This window comes from Myiozetetes cayanensis, unplaced genomic scaffold, assembly GCF_022539395.1.
Source record: "Myiozetetes cayanensis isolate MyiCay16 unplaced genomic scaffold, myiCay2020 scf9, whole genome shotgun sequence".
In the NCBI taxonomy this organism is placed as follows: domain Eukaryota; kingdom Metazoa; phylum Chordata; class Aves; order Passeriformes; family Tyrannidae; genus Myiozetetes; species Myiozetetes cayanensis.
The window spans coordinates 11,869,050-11,887,789 of NW_026088185.1; the positions used below are offsets into that span (position 1 = coordinate 11,869,050).

Here is an 18,740-nt window from a genome sequence, read left to right on the forward strand (position 1 = left end):
TTCAGGTATCCATCTGTCACTCCTACAAATACAATTTCATATGCTTGCAGTGCTTCAGTAGGTCATGTGTACTATTTAGAATTTAAGTAATTTTGGGCTGTTACCAAAAGGTTAAGTACTACGGTATCAGGAATTGCCTTCCAGTGCAAACTACTAACATGTCTCCTTGGGTGACAACATTTTCTTTCTTTTTGTGATTTTTGTGCCAGCTTAGGCTGCATATTAAGCCACCTCAAGGCTGTGTGGTTCATTAGGAACAGCCAGAGTTATAATGAATTACAAGAGAGCTTTAAAAATGTAAAATTTATACAGAAAATTTGCACAATAATATCTATGAATATTTACACTATAATCCTCCAGTAAGTGCCACCTCACCATCTGCCTCTCTATCCCTTTTCCCTGCTTTGCTATGGAGCCTAGATTTGCACGGATCTATTAAGCAGGCAGGCTAAAAGCACCATATGCAACATGATACTGTTGCAAAAGCTGTCAATTTAACTCAAGTGGGGTAATTCCCCATTGTTTTTCTTGGCTTTCACAAACACAAAAGCTTTCTTTTAATGGAGTTAAGACTGCTGACTAAATGAGGATATTCTGTGAATCTAATTAAATTTTTCTCAAATGCAGAGCCTGAAAGGGTGATATCTACTATTCACTGCTATCAGTATCTGTACAAAAACCTTTTAAAAAGTGAACTCTGCTGTTCAGCATTATTTACTTCATTAAAGCCCCGCACTGGGGCTGCTCATGCAAGTTTCTGTTGTGTTCACAGCACAGCAATCCACCGAACCTGAACAACGTCACAGTTTTTTTTAAGTCTGACAGATGAAGTTTACAAGGCTTGCATGGGCTTCCCCTCCTCAGGGGAAGGGAGGGAAGCACTATGTTCGCAGTGTCACAGGGTAACATACAGGCTCAAATCCGTGCCCTGCGGATAAGAGTTCAAGCTTGCTGTGCTGGCTCAGCTCAGGCCCACCCCTTCCCTGTCCTGTAACAGCAGGCCTAAGGAGCATCATGCCCAACTTCTCTCTACTGCTCCCTTCCTTTGCTACTTCCACCAACTCCCAGCCCTATAAGCTTAGCTGTTCCTCCTCACACATTAAATGCTACAGAAGCAAGTCTCTCTCTCTCTCTTTCAGCTCCTCTGCTGCACTACTGGCTCCACAAGACTTCAATCAAAAGGAGTAGCTGCTTGTTTAGCCTTTCCTTGAGCCTTTCTGGCCTTGGAGGAGAAAACCCAAAGGGCAAGAGCTAAAGAGAACAAGTGAGACCATCAAGAAAACACTCATGAAGAGTACAGGTGGACCAGCAGCAAGGAGAATGCACACAGAAGGCTAAAGGAAAGAATCCTGTAAAGGAAACTACATTAACATATAAACTAAAAAAAGTCAACTCACCTTGGTGTTTGTAAGGACATATATCTGCAGTTGTACAGGTCTCTCACTAATAACATTTTCCTCTGGCAGCAAACAAATTCACACACCTCACAGAATGAGTCTGAGACCTTTACTCAAGGTTTCATAGTCACAACACACGGCATTAGCTGATGTGTGTTTCTTTGCTTTGCATCTTTAAATAAACACCAATTCTTCAGAAATGATTTGACTAGGAAAGATCAGGACTCTCAGAGCTTGACACTCAAGTTCTATGCAGAGCTGACTGGAAAAAAGGAAGTGATCTAAAGGTACGTGCCTGTTCTTCATTAGGCGCACTTCTCTCTTCCGTGCGGCCTCCTCTGCCGGCTGGGTCGGGAGGGCTGGGGAGGATGCCATGACCACGCCGGGTGCGATGGTGCTGGTAGGGGCGGTGCGGATCTGGTAGGTCTGCACGTCTCCTGAGGCAGCTGAAGAGACGCAGGGTAACATGATGTCAGTCTGGTGACAGCACTGTCACATGTGGTGCAAACAGCACCTCGTCATGGATCCAACCGAGCACTCTGGGCCACAGCATGGTGGGGTGGCCACCATCTGGGTCACCACTGCTGCCTCAGTCTTAGCTTATTGACATAGGCAAGGTTTTGGGCATTCCTGCTGAAGCAGCCCTCACTTGTGCTTGATAACTTGCTTTGTCTGGCTGTATAGCTCCTTTAGTGTGTTTCTTTTTACTTCTCTGGTTTTCAGGAAGTTCCAGTGAAGAATGGGGTAAACACTATTTCTAGCTATGCTATAAACGTCTATCTGCAAAAGGAGAAACTGCATATGTAAGTATTTGGCACAGAAAAAAGGGTGTGGAATGTAGCATTTACTCCCAACAGAGTTGAATGCACTCAATTTCACTACTTCTCTAGAACAAATAAGGTCTTGGGCTTCTCTCTTTTTTTTTTGTTTATTGTAATTTGGGAAAGTGTTAATTTTGCCTGAGCTCATAAAAAAACACAATACCACCTAAAGAAATCACGTGTCTTAAAAACACAGAACCCAGAAGATCAATGCAACAATAGCATTTTTCACTGATGCCTGGAAAACTCTTCACTGGAAAACTTTCAAATCAACTGCTTTACAATCATAAAAGCAGGGTTACACTTCCTCTGTTATTTTCAATTAAAAAATTTTAATACCTCTACTGTTTTTAATCAAATCATATATTTTAATACAGTAAAACCCCACAACTTAATATAAGTTAAAGTAGCCCTGGCAAATGGAGGCCTAGACCAAATGATCACTCAAGGCACTTTTCTGAATTGTTCTATGATTCCAAGAACTCACTGATTAACTACTTGGTGACTAATTACGAAAGTCACAATAGGAAGAAATTATGACTTGTAATTGAAAATGGAAAAAAATTACTAATAAATTAAAGTTTAGAATCAAACAACCTTCCTATCTTTAATGCTTTACTTTAAATTTCCTATTGCTGCAGATATGGGAGAACTCAGAGCTCTATCAGTTTTTGCAGAACAGAATATGAAAAAATACAGGAAATATAGTGTGGAAACCCCAAAATAAATATACTGTTATAAGAAGTAAACCCAAAATATCTACAATTTTATCAATCTAAAGGGAAGGGCTCCAAGAAAATGTGACAAATAGCTTTGTTCAGAATTTCCTTTAATAACTTTGGAGACTTATCACGTCAAAGCTGTTAAATCTGTTTCCTGACACATTTGAAGGAGTTAGGTTGGCAACTTGTGTCTGCATGGAGAAAATATTATACGGAATGTCTGGCTGTGAAGTCTCTCACCTTGTACAACAACCTGGTTGCTGGGTACAAGTATCTGTTGTCCGTCTGTGGTCTGTGCATATTGTAGAATGGTGGTGCCAGGTTGGGTTGCAGCTGCATTGGTCATTGTCAACGTCTGGAGACCTTGTACTCCATCTGTGCCATTGTTAGACAACTGTATTGCTCCTCCTTGGGTAATAGCAACTGCAGACAAAAAATCAACACACCATTTAAGACACTAATTCACGCATTAACTTACAGTATTAACCCTAGATATGGAAGAATAGTCATCTGAGTTAAATCCCTTGAACACTTATGCACCCTGAAATCACACACATGGCTTTAATGTACATTAAAAAAATCATGCTTTGGAAGAAAGTTTCCAATTTTTTATGAGCTTACAATCCTCCCCCAGGGAATACTTTTTAATTTTTTAGTTAAGATTTTCTTCTTGGTTGATTTAGGTCTTTTTCTCACTCCTTACTTTTCTCATCTGAAATTCCTCTCCTCTTCCACGGTTTACGCCCTTTTGTCTCCTCTGCTGCTATTGCTATCCATCTTGTATTTTGCTTTCTTCTTGCTTTGGCAATTTTTTTCTTCTGATTGTATGCCCCCTTCTCTACAAACTCCTCAGACCCTCCCTAGCAGTTTTTTCATTCAAAAAGGTCCAGTTTCCTTCAAGCAGCCTTACTTTGCTGGGTTTTTTTTCCTTTCTTTTCCTCAATCCTATCATAGAGGTATACTGGGACATCACCCCTCATTTGTGATTCCACAGAATTTCACTGTATTCCTATATACCCCCCCCCCCAAAATCTCAAGTGTCTGCACAATTAACTGTAACTATTACATTTATAATAGGATCCAGAATTAACCACATCCATTTCAATAAAATAAAGGAGGGTACTAGGCAAAGTGGCAAAGCAGTAAACAGATATCAAAAAATTTAAAGCTATTTTAAGAGAAAGATGGAAGCAAGTAGTTCTTCCTCCCTTTTGTATATTTAATACTGCAGGTGTTTGTGTGAGACAGCATGTGACTTCTGTCTTTACTGATGTATCCTCAACTCTTTAAGTCAAAGCACTATCTCTATTAAATCCAGTGAATAAAGAAAACATAGAAACATATGTTTATTACGTATTTCAAATAAGGTTGTTGAAGTTCTTATTTTTTCATGACTTTCTAAAAAATGTAATTGCTGACTGTAATGTCATTTCTATTACTGAGGTTACATTTTTGTGAACAAGTATTAAGAATCTGCAAAGAAAAAAAAGAAACTTCTGAATTAGCTCATCTAGTTCCCAAAGTGAAGAAGTTTATAATAGCATTATGGTTAGTTCCTATTTTGCCTCAGGATGCATTAGCTGCACCAAGTGGCAAACAGTCCCAAAATGTTAACTGAACCTTTCAAATACTTACAACAGGGATGTGTTTAAAAGGCACGGTTATCAGTCAAAATAAAGTTATCTTTTTTTCACCTCCTGCTTTTTCCTAGTCCAAACAGTTATAGAAATGATAGTTCTTCATCTTCTCATCCCCACTTACTAGCACCACTGAGAAATTCAGACTACATACTGTACTGCCCACTGCTGGTTTGGTAAATGGGAGTTGGCACCGTAACAGTGGCGATGGCAGGTGCTGCTGTTTCCTCTTCAGACTTTTCTTCTTCAATCCTTGGCACTCCTGGGGCGTCTGAGGACAAGTCATTCAAAATTTTTCTGGCAAAGACAGTGTGTTGTAGAGATTTTAATAAAAATTGGAGAAAAAAATATTCTCATTGATACACAATGCTGGAGAAAGCTGTAATGTGCAGTAAGCCACCAAGGAAAACATGGGTGCAGAACGAAAACCACACTATCTTCAAACTCTTATTGGAGAGGATTTTTCAAAGTGCCAAGCACAGATGGGCAAGGGAGCCAGCACAGAACAGCTGCGCTTCTCAAAACCCAAGACACAGTTATTACCACCTTACCTTTTTCTTAAAAATATATTTCCCTCACCCATTTTTACTTGTTTCCTGATTTTATCTACATAAAGATCTAAAGAAAGCAAAAATACATAAAAACCTGTGTCCTCACTTTTATTAGGAGAACTGCTCCGTTTTAGAGACCATAAGTGCCTCAGCCAGGGAGTTGAGTACAAAGGAAGGCACCAAAATGCCTGTAGAGAGCAACCAGTTCATAATAACACCTGCCTGGGAGACAATACCCAGTCACACAGTTATATTCACAGGTGTCCTGCCTGAGAAAGTTCTTAGATTAGCACGGGTAAAAGAAAGAAAATTCTGTTTAATTACTTCCAAGAGTTAATTACCCAAAGCCAAAACTGCTAAAACATCACTGTTACAGGCCCTCTTGAACGTGACTGTATGCTGACCACAGCAGTTACTGCAATTTGCATCACTGAGATCAGACACTGTCGCTCCTCAGAGGACTGTCAAGCCCTCTTCACTGCTAGCATAGTCTATTATGTCACTGCAAAATTGCTGCTTAGGTAAAGGGCAATATTCTTTGCAATGCTCCTCATATGTTTTCCAGTGGATTGTCATTGGAACTCACTGTAGGATAAAGCAAACACAGCTGTAGATCCCAAGTTCCAAGACAACACTAATTTGTTATATGTGGCTTCTAAAGCTGTGGGAGCCAGAATATCTGTATGGGGCTATCTGGGTAGAGCAGTATTCTGCTAAGCAGCTTGACAGAGCTTTGCTTGTTGCTGCTTGGACTCTGTGTACATACAAGAACCCCAGCACTGCACAAGGACTCCACTGTGCCAAGCACCACTTGGACAAATAAAAAATTCCCATCCAGAAGAGTTTGCTATCTAGATGTTAGACCAGAGAATCTGGTGTATGAAACAGATGAAGAAATATGGAGAAAGCAGGGATGATGAGAAACAAACCCCAAAATGATAAAAAATTTCTCTTTAAGCTCATGTCATATGACCTGGTGGTTAAAACCTACCTTTGCCATCACAAAAATGGATTTAGATAAATGGTAAGGTGGTTGCTTTACAAATATAGCAACTGTGAACTGACATGGGGAACACATGATGTACTTTAGCAGCAGAATCACAGTGAAGTTTCTGAGGAAGAAGTATATACAGCTTTCAATTCTGTGAGCGTATCTGCACCTATCTTGTCCCTAGGGCCAGCTGGGAAGTCACTGAACACAGCAGTGATCTGGATCAGCCTTTCTGACATGACCTACACCAGCCCAGAGTCCGAGCTGTAGATACAAATATTAGAGTTACAAAGTTTTGCTGATCACCAGGATCTGGCCGGAAGACAAAGGCTGTGCTGTGGTATCAGTGCATGCAAAGGAGTCCATCTCAATGAGAAGTCAGCATGCACAAGTACCCTCTTCTCAGTTTTGCTGCTTGTTTACTTAGCTCTGTTGTCTTGCTGTATCCAGCCACTCTTCCATATATAGTAAAAACAAGTGTCTCCCTGCAGCAGCGACTGCAAGGAGTCTATGGCAGCCTTGAAGTTAGCAACACTGGTCCTCACAAACAAAAATATTTTCGCAGATCTATCACTGTTAGGGATCTTCAGTAATTATTTTCACTACCTTCAGCAGAACAGCCTTGAAGGCAGCCAGAGAAGACAGAAAATAATCTCCAAGTGCTAAAAAAATATAATGGTTGAGATATGCTTAGGCCTAGAGCCTAGCTTGTACTTTCTAAGGCTATGCTCAGAAAGAAAAAAGGAGCATCTGAGTTTTCTGAAGCAGTAAGAATCCACAGGTCACTTAAAACCTACTGAACTCCAGAGCTGTTCCTTAATGCTACTTAGCATATTTTAAGAATGAAAACAGACCCAAAAAGCTGTGCAAAGACTTAATTAATAAAGTAACATATGACTAACACCATGTGAAGGAGCACTTCCGTTGGTTTTGCTGCAGATGTATTTGCCATGATAACTAAAGACACTAGATGCCTATCACTACATTCGACTCATACCCTGACTTCTTAAACTTTAAACACAAACAGTTTTGCTCAAGCAGAAATTCTCTCTGAGCCACAGAACACCACATGTTCATTGAAAGTCTCATGGGAGAAAGGAATTAAGTTTGACTGCTGCTGGCACTTCAACAATAATGAAAAACAGTAGAGTTGATTTTCTGCAGACTAGAGATTATACAGAAGCTGCTTTTTGCAAAGCTTTGGTGTATTTCACGTATAAAGTACTCATTAAAGCTATCTCTAAGGCACCTAGCACAATGATACTTCAATGTTCCCCAAATGTGGCAATTAGCCTATTCTCAGCTCACTTCTGTCTTAACTGAGTGTAACAGCTGAGGTTTCTTCCTCCTCCTTCTATCTGCTTATCTCTTTGCATCCTACTTCATGGACATATTCCATATTCCAATTCCAAGACATTGCAGAAGAGAGATTTCAGTTAAATGGTAAATCTAAAAATAGTTATACAATCACACTGTTTGTCTCCCCACGAGAACACATCCATCAAGCAAAATGCTTTTGCTTTAACCTCTGTACCTGTAGGAGGGTCGTCTGGAAAGAATTTCTCTTCGCTTCTGTGAGTCTGTGACACTGTCTACTGATTCCTGTGAATCTTCACTTTCTGCTATAGTGGAGATCTGCAAATAAGAATAGCAATCAAATTTAACAAGACACTTCCAATGTCTTTATTTTAAGGAAATCTTGACATCCTGTGAAAAACACAACAATGCAAGTAATCCTACGGTGCTTCTATCTAGGCAATGAACATAAAGGACAGATTCAGTAAAGGATGACTACAGTCAGTCATCTACCCATGAGAATGTCCTTTATAATTTAAATACTCCAATAAGAAAATAGAAACAGTAATACTATACATTTTTTGCCTTCCATGATTCTTTGTTTCCATCCGTTGTAAGGAAATAAAGATTTTTTAGTAAAACTTCGGGAGATAATAACTAAAATCAAATTAAGGTAGCAGAAATGTTTGGAAACAAATACTAAAGTAGATAACTGTAAATTATAAATAATGGGGTAGATATGTTAGAGAAAGACTGCCTTTTGGGGGAAATTGTCAGGAAAATATACTCGAAGATGCTAAAAAATTAAGTAGTGGTGCAATTCTGAACATCTTTGCTAAAAAAAGAGAAATGTTTATGCAGGAAAGCTAAAATGTTTTGTATCAATCATATTTATATAATTCTAAGTTTGAAGTGTGCCAAAAGTATAAAACCACCTCCAATACCTAAAAGCAGATACTGTTCTCCAAAAGACCACAGTCATATGACAAAGCTAGTGATGCTTGTGTGAGAAACAGAGCTCACAGCCTGACATTTTATGCACTGTACAGAAGATTCCTAGAGGCTCAAAAATCCTGCTGGCACCCACATCTCACTGTTATCAGGTAGAGGGCCTGAACAGGTCCAAGGCTGACTGTGAACTACTGGACTTTGAGTGTCAAAACATGCTAGATTTGCATTGAACCAGGTGAATTCCAAGCATGGTTTCACTGTCAGTCTCTTATCTTCCACCTCTGGGCTAGTAACATTTGCACTTATCTGAAAACTGCTCACCTCTGATAGATTAGAACTCTAAACTTTTGACTGCAATGGCTGAGGAGGGTAGAGCCTGCCAAAAACTCAGCACTGAAGCTGATAAGGAAAAACAAAGATTATTATCAGAATAGCCTAGCTTTAAATTATGCATGCCTTATTTTTTCAAATAATACCCAGCTGAATACCTGTATCAAAAAGTCACAATGTCTACTCTTTAAAATTAATCATTTTTGAGCTCAGTGTACTAATAGCAAATGAATACTGTACAGTCCTTGCCCTGTGGAGCTGCTGTATGCCAACTGATTTCTGCACTCAGTAACACTGAGCTTCAAGTGGTTAAAAAGAAAGTTAGAGATTTTAAAGATTTCAGACTACTTGTCTCCTATGTCTTCAAGCTACTTCATCACTTTGCATTACCTGCCTTGCTTTCCAGAGGAGAAAGGCTTTACAAAGCACAAAACACTTAACAGGCACATTTCAAAACCAGTTCTATGTAAGGACTGATAGGTGTATTTTAAGCATCATTAACATACAGACATCCATTTTGTAGACCAATGCAAATATTTTCTGTGTAGCAAAGACTCTCATTCCAGAGTAACAGCCTTATTAATGATTAAAGATTACATTATAAAAAAAAAAGCCACCCTGTTGTTCACTTCAGAATAATATGAACTCTTGCTCAATAAAGCTGTATGAAAATACAATAGAGAGAAAAAGCAGAGTAATACCATAAGAAAAAACATGAAGCTGTTAAACTCACCAAATTCTACAGGTAAATGAAACTCAGTAATGTTTGACAGTGAAAAGTAGTTAAACTAGAACAGGAAAAAAGTCACAGAGCAGCAAAAACTGTATAGATTTTGCCTTCAACATGCTCTTAAATTTTATATAATCAAAGACACAAACACACTTGAAACCGGTGCAATGACAGGACTATTCCAAAGGCCCAATTCACATGTTAGGAATTTCTTCAGTCAGTACCTGAACTGTCTGGACCTGTGGAGACTGAATAACTGATGGCTGGGCAGCCTGAATTACTCCATGCACTTGAACTGTCTGCCCATTGGGCAGCTGAACTAAGGTCACTGTGGGCGCAGAAGACGTTGCGTGAGCTGCTGGCATAGATACCTGCAAAGAGGAGACAGTGAGCATAAATTAGGTTATTGCAAAATCTCCTTATTTCAGCACATGTTCTGGTGAAAAACTGTCTCTTCTAGACCCCAGTTAGATGACCCAAATGTTTCGGCATAATATAAAACCCCCTGAACTGCCTAAGCCCAACACCTGACCTACTTTACAAATTAATCCAATGCAGAATTTTTGCAGGCTTAAAACATCATTTGTAAAATCACTGACAACTGGCTTCTATCTTCAGGTTACCTGAAACAAACACATTATTACCTTTCACTTACTTCAGCTGAATACTGCTAGGACTTGGGTGTACTCCTACAGACACTGCTGAGTCAAAGGCAGAAACATATGGGAGTGGAGCTATTTAAGTTCTCCTTCAAGAAAATGAGAAGTGTCTGTCAGATGTCAGAAGTTAAAATTTTTAGGGAACCATACCTTTCAGACTTTCAACAGACTAAACTCTATTGAGTAGCTGGTAAAGTCCATTTAAATGAAGAAAAGAGACCATGTGTTCAGACAGAAAGCTCGTGAGTTTGCAGTGGAAAGAAGTATTTCGTAGGCAACTATTGTGATTCAGTGCAACAGATCAACACAAACTCTAGTTTTAAGAGTCTGAGGAAGAATTGTCCAGGTTTTAAACTCTCAGTTCTTGAACACAACTGTGTTTCTCCAGCACAGACCTGTAGGCACAGCAGCTCTGCCAACAGGGATCCACCAATGACTTCAGCATGGTAGGTGAGCACGTCCTGCGCAGGGGCTTGGGCTCCAAGCACAGCGGTACCCACACAAAGCTGTTCAAGTCTCACTCTGTCAGGTCACAAGAACCATCACGGGCAGCTGGAGTGCCAAGCACCAAGGCTGCTGCGTGGCTGGACCACTGCCCCGGAGCACATCCAGTACTGAGCAACTGCCTGCTGCCACAGTGCACGTGTTCAGGGCTGGGGGCTCCTGAAGGACAGGAGGGTGCCAGGGCTGCACCCTCACACATCACAGCCCTCAGGGAAGGACTGCAGGCAAGTGGGAGCTGCTCTGGCAGGAGCCAGCCAGGTCATGGGTCACTGACTAGCCAGCCTTCTTCTAGACACCCAAGTTCGGAAAATTTAACAATCCTCCAGGGTTCAACAGCATTTTAAAAACATTTAATCCCTGTAGCTCCAGTCCTAGAAGGAGCTGCACTCCTGTCCTACCTAATCTTAAAGGCATAGCTGCTATGTACCGGATGAGATGGAAATCCTCTGCTGTCCCCATGAACACGTGGTTCTCAAAAAACTGCAATAGCTGATCTCTGAATTTCCATAAACATTCACCACTTAAAATAAAATTTTGTTTAACAACAAAATTAAAGGGAATTACATGTAGACCTCTCTCCTCCACAGATGTCTCTCCCTAATCCACCAATTTTCGTTTGCTTTTACCTTCTTTTTTCAGGAAAACAGCTGCAGCATTACACCGTGGTACTTAACTCACATCTGAGAGAAACCAGGGCTGAGATTAACATCAGCGCTTTCCTCTGGCAAATTATATTCCTTTACCAAGCGACCTTTTTAATAAAGCTTGTCTGACTAAACAGTCCTTGGCAAAGCTGATCAACTGGAGGCCAGTGTGGTTGGATTAAGCCCACAGCAGAGTGTAACTTCCGCAGATGTCTCTGACTCATACCTTGTGGAACTGGGACGAGTTTCCTTTTGACTCTGAAAACTACCCTGAACTCACTAAAAATGCAGCAATTAAACTAAGCTTGCAAGAGGGGTGACCTTACAAGAGATAATGAAGGAATTAAATTGACATAATTATACATATTTAGATTTGGCTAAGCCTCTGAGGGCACTCCCTAATGCCAAACACTTCCATTTCACATATTAAAAATATAATAATGTAACACTGATGTGAACAACACAAGGAATTATGTTTAGATTGTTGGATCACCTCCACAAACAACTGGGGAGACACCAAGGTGCAAACAGTACAGTGAATGACAACACGGTGGTTCACGTGGATTTTAACCATACTTGTATAGCTTTTTCTTACTTGGAAAAAATTCTCATTCAAGTACCAGGGTAATTTTTTCCGAGTAAAGTGCATTCAAGCCACTACATACTTGTAAGTTCAGCTCCCTGGAGGTTAGTATGTTAGCACACAAATTTAAAACATTCTTACTTTTCTGGACTCAAAGCGTATCAAATGAGAAGCAGTTTACTGGTTTTGCAAAAGAAATAAATTACTTCCACTCAGTTCACACTGAAGTGTTATTCACACCACCTACATCCTGTGCCTAAGTTAGACGGTGAGAAAACTGCCCAAAGAGGCAAGCTGGTGCAGGGCAGCTGGTGGCTTGTAAATTCACACTACAGCTTCACCCAACAAAATCACTCTGTGCATTTTAACAGCCCCAATCCCTACACTGTCACTTGAATGGAAATCTCTGGTTTACCAAAAGGTGTAATACCTTTAAAAAGACACTAATCATTTTTAAAATGATAAGTGATTTAACACTTATGCCACTTAAAGACACTCTATTCTGCAACTATGAGATCTAAAACACCTGTTTGTTCTTTGCAGGCTACAAATAGTTTTAAAATTAAATGGTTACAGAGAAGAGCCAAACAGATTTTGCACTCATTTAAACAATGGAGTTGCTTCTGCCAACCATCAGTGTATCCACAAATGAAACCAGGTTTCAAAATCAGAGATGTAGCTGGGATTGCATTTCTTGTCTCTCCAAAATAAGCTGGGGATAACAAATGATCTACTTTTGTCCCTCTAAATAGCCAACAGTTCCGTAAAATTCTGGAGACAACAGGATAACATGAGCTGTCAAATGCCAGGTTGCTTCACTTTATTATAATGCTTATAATATTAATCTTATCTGATAAGATGTTGTACTTGTTACATTATTTATCTATATTTTCAGTTTGTTTTCTTCAGAATTAAACTCAGTACTATAGCCAAGCTTTTAACAGAAAACATAACAGCAAGACAATCCAGTCACTATAAAAAAGACAGTAAATTACATGAATTGAAAAAAACACCTTTCAGTGAAATGGCTGTGGTAAAGAATGCTAGAAGTATTTTCATTAAATTATTGTGTTAACATTAAAGAATTTACACATACTCAGTTCTTCAGAATTAACACAGCCTAGTGTGATGGGAAGTTAAAAATCTCTACTGTTTTAAAAATATGAAGACAAATATTAAAGGAACTATACATCACACTTGTTTCAGAATGGTATCAAAGGAATCTTTTCTCAGGCCCGTGAGCAGACATTATCCCTTTTAAAAATATTATCCAATAGGTAAAACTATTACACCATATGATTTTTATACCTGGGCTAACGTTGCAATCTGTGGTTGTGCCTGTACTGTCATCTGTTGGGTTTCTGCCTCTGTACCGGCTGCATCTCCACTCTGCTGGTTCTCTGCTCCAGATTCCATGGTCATTTAGTTACCTACAATCACAATATTTGTCGTAAGTCTGGGTTGGTATGCAAGTCCATTATTCTTGGTGGATCTGGTAGCAATCACTGCAGCTGAATTCCCATTACTACACGCTGTTTTAATTTGCTTATTAAATGTTGCCAAACTGTTAGCATTGAGGCAAATATTTTTCATGCCACGTGTCTGCCTCAGGTTGATTTTTCTGTGTGTAATGTTTCTGAAAAACAGGTCCAGTCTCCTCCAACCACGAGATCAGAAAAAATGCGTTTTGCTCATCGTAAGAGAACTGCTTGAGCAATGGCACTGTGATGACCTAGCACCTCTGCAATTTGGAATAACGACCTGCAGCGTGTCAGGAAGGGCACGCCCTCAGTGCCAAGGTGACAATAGTTGTGCTACAGCCCTCCCTCTCCCCCCAGCTGCTGTCTGCAGGTAACCAACAGCAATTGCTGCTGTGCTGGGCACTCAGTTTTCAGTCTTCTTTCCTTCTGAACTAAGTATGCAACATCTCCATGCAAGCTCTTTACCAGGGTGTGTGTGGCTCTATGTCACAGCAACTCAGCCTTTTCTACCCCGTAGTTTTAAAGTCAGTATACACACAGATGGAAGCCATTTCTACTCGAATCTTACTGCAAATGCTTTAATCTGCAGAGGTACACAGTAGTTTGCAATGACCTAAGTTCTGGATCATGTATAGCTCCTAATACGCTTATAATTTCTAAGCAGTAACTCAGCAAACCTAGATCACCAGAACACAAAACTCTATAAAAAGAGGTTGCATAACTTCAAAATCCCAGCATGTAGGCAGAGTGCAATGAATGTTAAAATTCTGCACTGATCTGTGAACATCACTTTTCAGTTCTTCTTTAACTACTTATATAGAAGTTTTTGACATAAAAAACGCCTTCAAAATACAAGGAAATGTTCCCAATCGTGATATAGCAATACCACTGTAATATACAGAACTCCACATATCAAGAATGAGTATTACCTCCATAGCCACAACCCTAATTCTGTGTACCACCCTGTGCTGCCCAACCTGCTCAGGCCTCTGCCTATCCTAAGGCAGCACACCTCTCTTCAGAGCTGGTGCAAAACAACTGGTAGAGCATTTCTGCTTTGGGAAAGGGCCTGGAGGCAGAGGACGCTCAGACCAGAAGAAAGATGAAAAGAAGCAGAAATGCCCCTCTCAGCTTTACTGGCCCCACCGAGGAAAAGACTTAAAAGTGTCAACACAGGTGGTGGCACCATGTCTGCACTCAAGACATTTCATCTCAAACACAAAGTCAGGGGTACTTCCATTTCCATGCAATCTATGCTTCAGTATTACAGGAAAGAGAACATCCTTTATACTGCCTAAATCAGTACAGTCACACCTCAGCCCTGAGTATAATATGAAATGTCTGTCTTACAGTAAATGATTGCTAATCAACAAAGATAAAACAGCGTTTCAAAGTAGTAGCAGCATCCTACATCAAAAGAAAGCTAATCAATGTATACAAATAAAAATCTGTATATTTAGTATTCAAAGTGACTGTTCAAGTGAGCTTTGGTGTATGTGTGTGAACACTGAAAAGTTTAAGTATCAAATATTTAATCCAACATCAGTTTAGAAACTCTTGAGAAATCAAAAGAAGGAGAAGAATTAAACCTGATTTTCCTTAAAAACAAACAATGAAAGAAAACACACAAGTTTTTTTGAAAAGCAAATTAAATTATTCTAAGCACTGGAATTTTGTTATGCCTCTTTCTGTTGCCATGATTTCTGTGCCACATAAACAAAGTATCAGTCTGACAAATGCTCAGAGATAAATAATACTTTACCTATACATATATGTTTGTAAAGTGGTTGTGAAAGAAATTAATTGTAAATGCTTAATAATTTACACAAGAATAGCTTGTGTCCATGCAAATACACTAATCCCATTCTTTCCTACAGTACCAAGCCTTCCCCATGTTGAATTTCATCATCCAAATAGCACAAAAGTTAACCCATGCACTCTTACTCTTTGTAATACACATTACCAAACAGTTCTTAAAGACTTAATGACAACAGTTCAAGTGGTTTTCTATCCTAACTTTAACATGAGCTATATTTTAACAATCTTAGTCCTCCATGTTATATGCCCTTTTTCCTTTTTTTGGGTATTCTCCATTTTCAAAACTGCAAATTCCAACCCAGACTACTGAAGGTTTCCCTTTGATTTTCACCATTTCAGACAGTCTGTCCAAGATAAGCAAATCAACAAATTTTTCCCAATTCTGTGCGTGTACCATTGTGACTCCAGCCAAGACTGCTGCATCAGAACCATTTCAGGAGTAGATCTTTTACATCAGCAACATCTCACATCCAAGTATCTGAAAAGAACTTTAAAAAAGAACTTTCCAGCTACAGATTCTACATTACCTAAGCTAATAATGCTTTTGTTCCCTGATAGAAACTGTAACTCCATCATGGAGCCAATTGCTACATAAATGGGATTAGGAATAGATGAAATGTGCAGGTGAGGAGTCTCCTGAATCAGGTGTTTAGGAATGTTCACAAAGGCAGATGTGTTGCCAAATTCCTGTTGATAAATGCAGTGTTTTCCTAGGAAGAATTTCCAATCCTCTCACATTTTATTCAGCAAAGGACGTCTGGTTTTACAAGCTTGGCTTCTACACCTGCATAATCTTTTGCATTTGTAATGACCAAAAGGATTAACCGTTTGAGATACTCCCTCCTCTACACCACCATTTCAGAAACCAAATTCTTAATGTGAATTGCAAACACCTAAAGAAACTTATTCATTATATATTGTAAGCACCAAGCAATGCAGGAAGCCGCCTGCAAGACTTGTATCTTGACACGTGCACTTCAAGTGAGCTTCCAACAACTTGTAGTTTTTGGACAAGCTCTCTGCCTCGTGATATTTGCAGGTTCTAAGTACTCCTGGATTTGTTTCAATTTACTTGCACTTGTACATCACAGTATTTGTATTTTAACATCTTCATTACTACCTTTTACAGTAATTTGTGAGAAAAAAAGGGGAATCGGATTTTGTAGCATCATGGCATCATATTCCAGATACACTGGCACTGATTTATGTTTGGGTATGATCAAGATTGCCAAGACGTGCAGAACATGCACCTAGAACATAAACCACTTACTAAGTTTTGTGTACAGGTAAGACTATGACGGCTGAAATTAAGGTTGTCAATTCCTATTAGTTCATGCAATTTACAGTGTAACAGATGAAAACATCTTTGGTTTGAAACCTCCCCACACATACAAATAGATGCCAATCTTCCCACCTCCTTTCTAAGCTCTCATACCCCTAGTCTAGACAAGTTTTGCTGACCAGTACCCCATTGTCTTTCTGTTCTTGTGGGTGCTCAGGCCTACCCTGCCACCCCATCCTTTTACTCCTCCTGCCCCATCTGCAGTGTCCCACCCTGGCACTGATTTCCAGGGCAGCCACCACACCAGGAGTTATGAACTGGAGATGGGGATCTGAAAGTGTCCTGGTGGGTAACAAGTGTCCAGGGCATGGACAGCATATGGGAGCAAAGGGAGCACACTTCTCATTTCTCCTTGCCTCCCCACTCCTTTCCATCTTGCTGGGAGAGGACACCTCCCCGCACACACTTTGAGAAAGATCAGTAATTGCTGTAGTTGAACCAAGTGTTCTAAACCAAACTAATGGAAAAAGAAGAGTTGGAAAACCAGAGACTGCTTGCCTAAAACGTCCTGGCTATGAAGGCTGAACACCAGCCAAGAAAGCTGGTGACACTACTTGGTTAGAGACAGTTTAACTCATGACTTATGTAATACATAATTTTCTTTATTAATGCAAAAGAGGCAGTATTGTACTTAGTAATACTTTTTATTAATAACATAATTACTAACGATCTGAAACTCTGGGGGTGAAGAGCCAAATAACAAAACATTCAGCTGAGACACAGTAATTTATTTTAGCTAAATCAGGACTGGGAGAAAAAGAGTTCAGCAAAAGATAACCAACTGTGCCAGCTGAATTCACACCATGACAGCAGAAGACAGAATAAACACAAGCAGTTGCAGAATTCAGGGAAACTGAACTACACACACTGCAGAAAAATCCAAATAAACCTGTCTCCTTAGCTGGAGGAAAGGGTGCTTAAAGGCTACTGCAGAGACATAATTTCAGATTTCTGCTTAACGGGCATCTATGACAAGAAAAGCTGAAGTGTTAGACTGCAACAATAATAACAGACAGGGTAATCTTTACTAAATTTGTAGCTGGACCCTATACGTCAGATGGATTACAGTGCAAAGGCTGGGAGCCCATCTTAAAAATGGGTTCTGTGGAATTTAGGTGTTCAGAGAAAGCAAGTATTTAGGGCCATGAAAACCCACTGTATGAAGAGACTAGGTAGATTTTTATTATTTACCCCAGAAGGGAGAGAAATGCTTCAAACACTAGAAAATATATTTATTAACAGAGTAGGTAAACTAGAAACATGCACTGATTATAAAAACAGCTAAGCTTAAATATATAAAATTTAAATGTATAAAAATGAAAAATTAAAAATACCTATTAAAATTATGAAAATTTATATTTAATGTGCTGCATAAATAGAACAATCATGCTACTGATGATAAATTTATTAGGATTCAAACAGGGGTTAGACATGCCCTTGGATAACAAGAATATCCAAGAATATCCTGAATTAGTGCAGTTGTTTCGTACAAAAAAAGTGCAGAGCTGAAAGATAAAAACCTCATGAGTCAGGATTTAAATTGATCTCTAATCTTTAAAAATTCAAATAAAAATTTTCATGAAGAGTCACACGTGATCATGTCACATTTATGTAATTTTTGCAAGTTCCAGTAGTCTTTTGAGGTTCCTACTGATCTTCATTATCTTAAACACAGGACGCTGAACAAGGTGCTACAGGTAATGCTAACTACTGCACTCCCTGTTAATTAAAGTGATCATCAATGCTGTGTATTCAGAGCATGAGCAGCTAGTTACCTCCCCTCCCACCTGCTTACAGAGCCAGGATAAAATATAATTCTGTCTTCCCACAGCTTTCATCTCATCTTCTTCACTCTTTAGTACCCACCCATCGATATGTCTGTGGTCTCCCTGCTCTATCTCGCTTTCTGACTTCTTTTTGTGCCTCCTGCCCGAAATACCCCCATGAATTCCAGCATCTTTCCTAAAGGTTAGACTCTGCTCCTTGGTTTCTCCTTACTCACACAAGCCGTGGAGCTTTCCTGCTCTGCACACAGACTGCTTTTTGTCTCCCAAGGCAGACTGGAGGAAAAAAAAAAAGATGGAGATCCTTCCCCAAACACCATTTAAATCCAAGAACCAAAATACAGCCCTGTGGCTGTTACAGCGGATAAAACTTCCCATCCACTTTCCCATGAGAAGGTCCTGAATGTCCCAAAGCTTTCTATGTTTTGCAGTTGCACAGCTGCCGCAGCGAAACACACCACCTCTCCCCGCAAGCCTTGCTTCTCTGTCTTCAGTAGCA

The 18,740-nt window shown here is 39.6% G+C and overlaps 1 protein-coding gene across 2 annotated transcripts in view; it reads right to left on the reverse strand.

The window, feature by feature from the left end:
- Positions 1 to 18,740, reverse strand: part of CREB1 (cAMP responsive element binding protein 1) — a 36,088-nt gene that overhangs the window by 4,369 nt on the left and 12,979 nt on the right. Inside the window, exons 2-7 of one of the 2 annotated variants that reach the window (XM_050340641.1) lie at positions 13,125 to 13,246; positions 9,651 to 9,797; positions 7,654 to 7,754; positions 4,732 to 4,874; positions 3,181 to 3,363; positions 1,693 to 1,843 (exon numbers count right to left, since the gene is read on the reverse strand). In XM_050340641.1, coding sequence (XP_050196598.1) covers positions 1,693 to 1,843; positions 3,181 to 3,363; positions 4,732 to 4,874; positions 7,654 to 7,754; positions 9,651 to 9,797; positions 13,125 to 13,238 — 839 coding nt within the window. In that variant the 5' untranslated portion in view covers positions 13,239 to 13,246. The remainder of the gene's footprint in view (positions 1 to 1,692; positions 1,844 to 3,180; positions 3,364 to 4,731; positions 4,875 to 7,653; positions 7,755 to 9,650; positions 9,798 to 13,124; positions 13,247 to 18,740) is intronic. The other variant, XM_050340642.1, reaches the window with a different exon arrangement.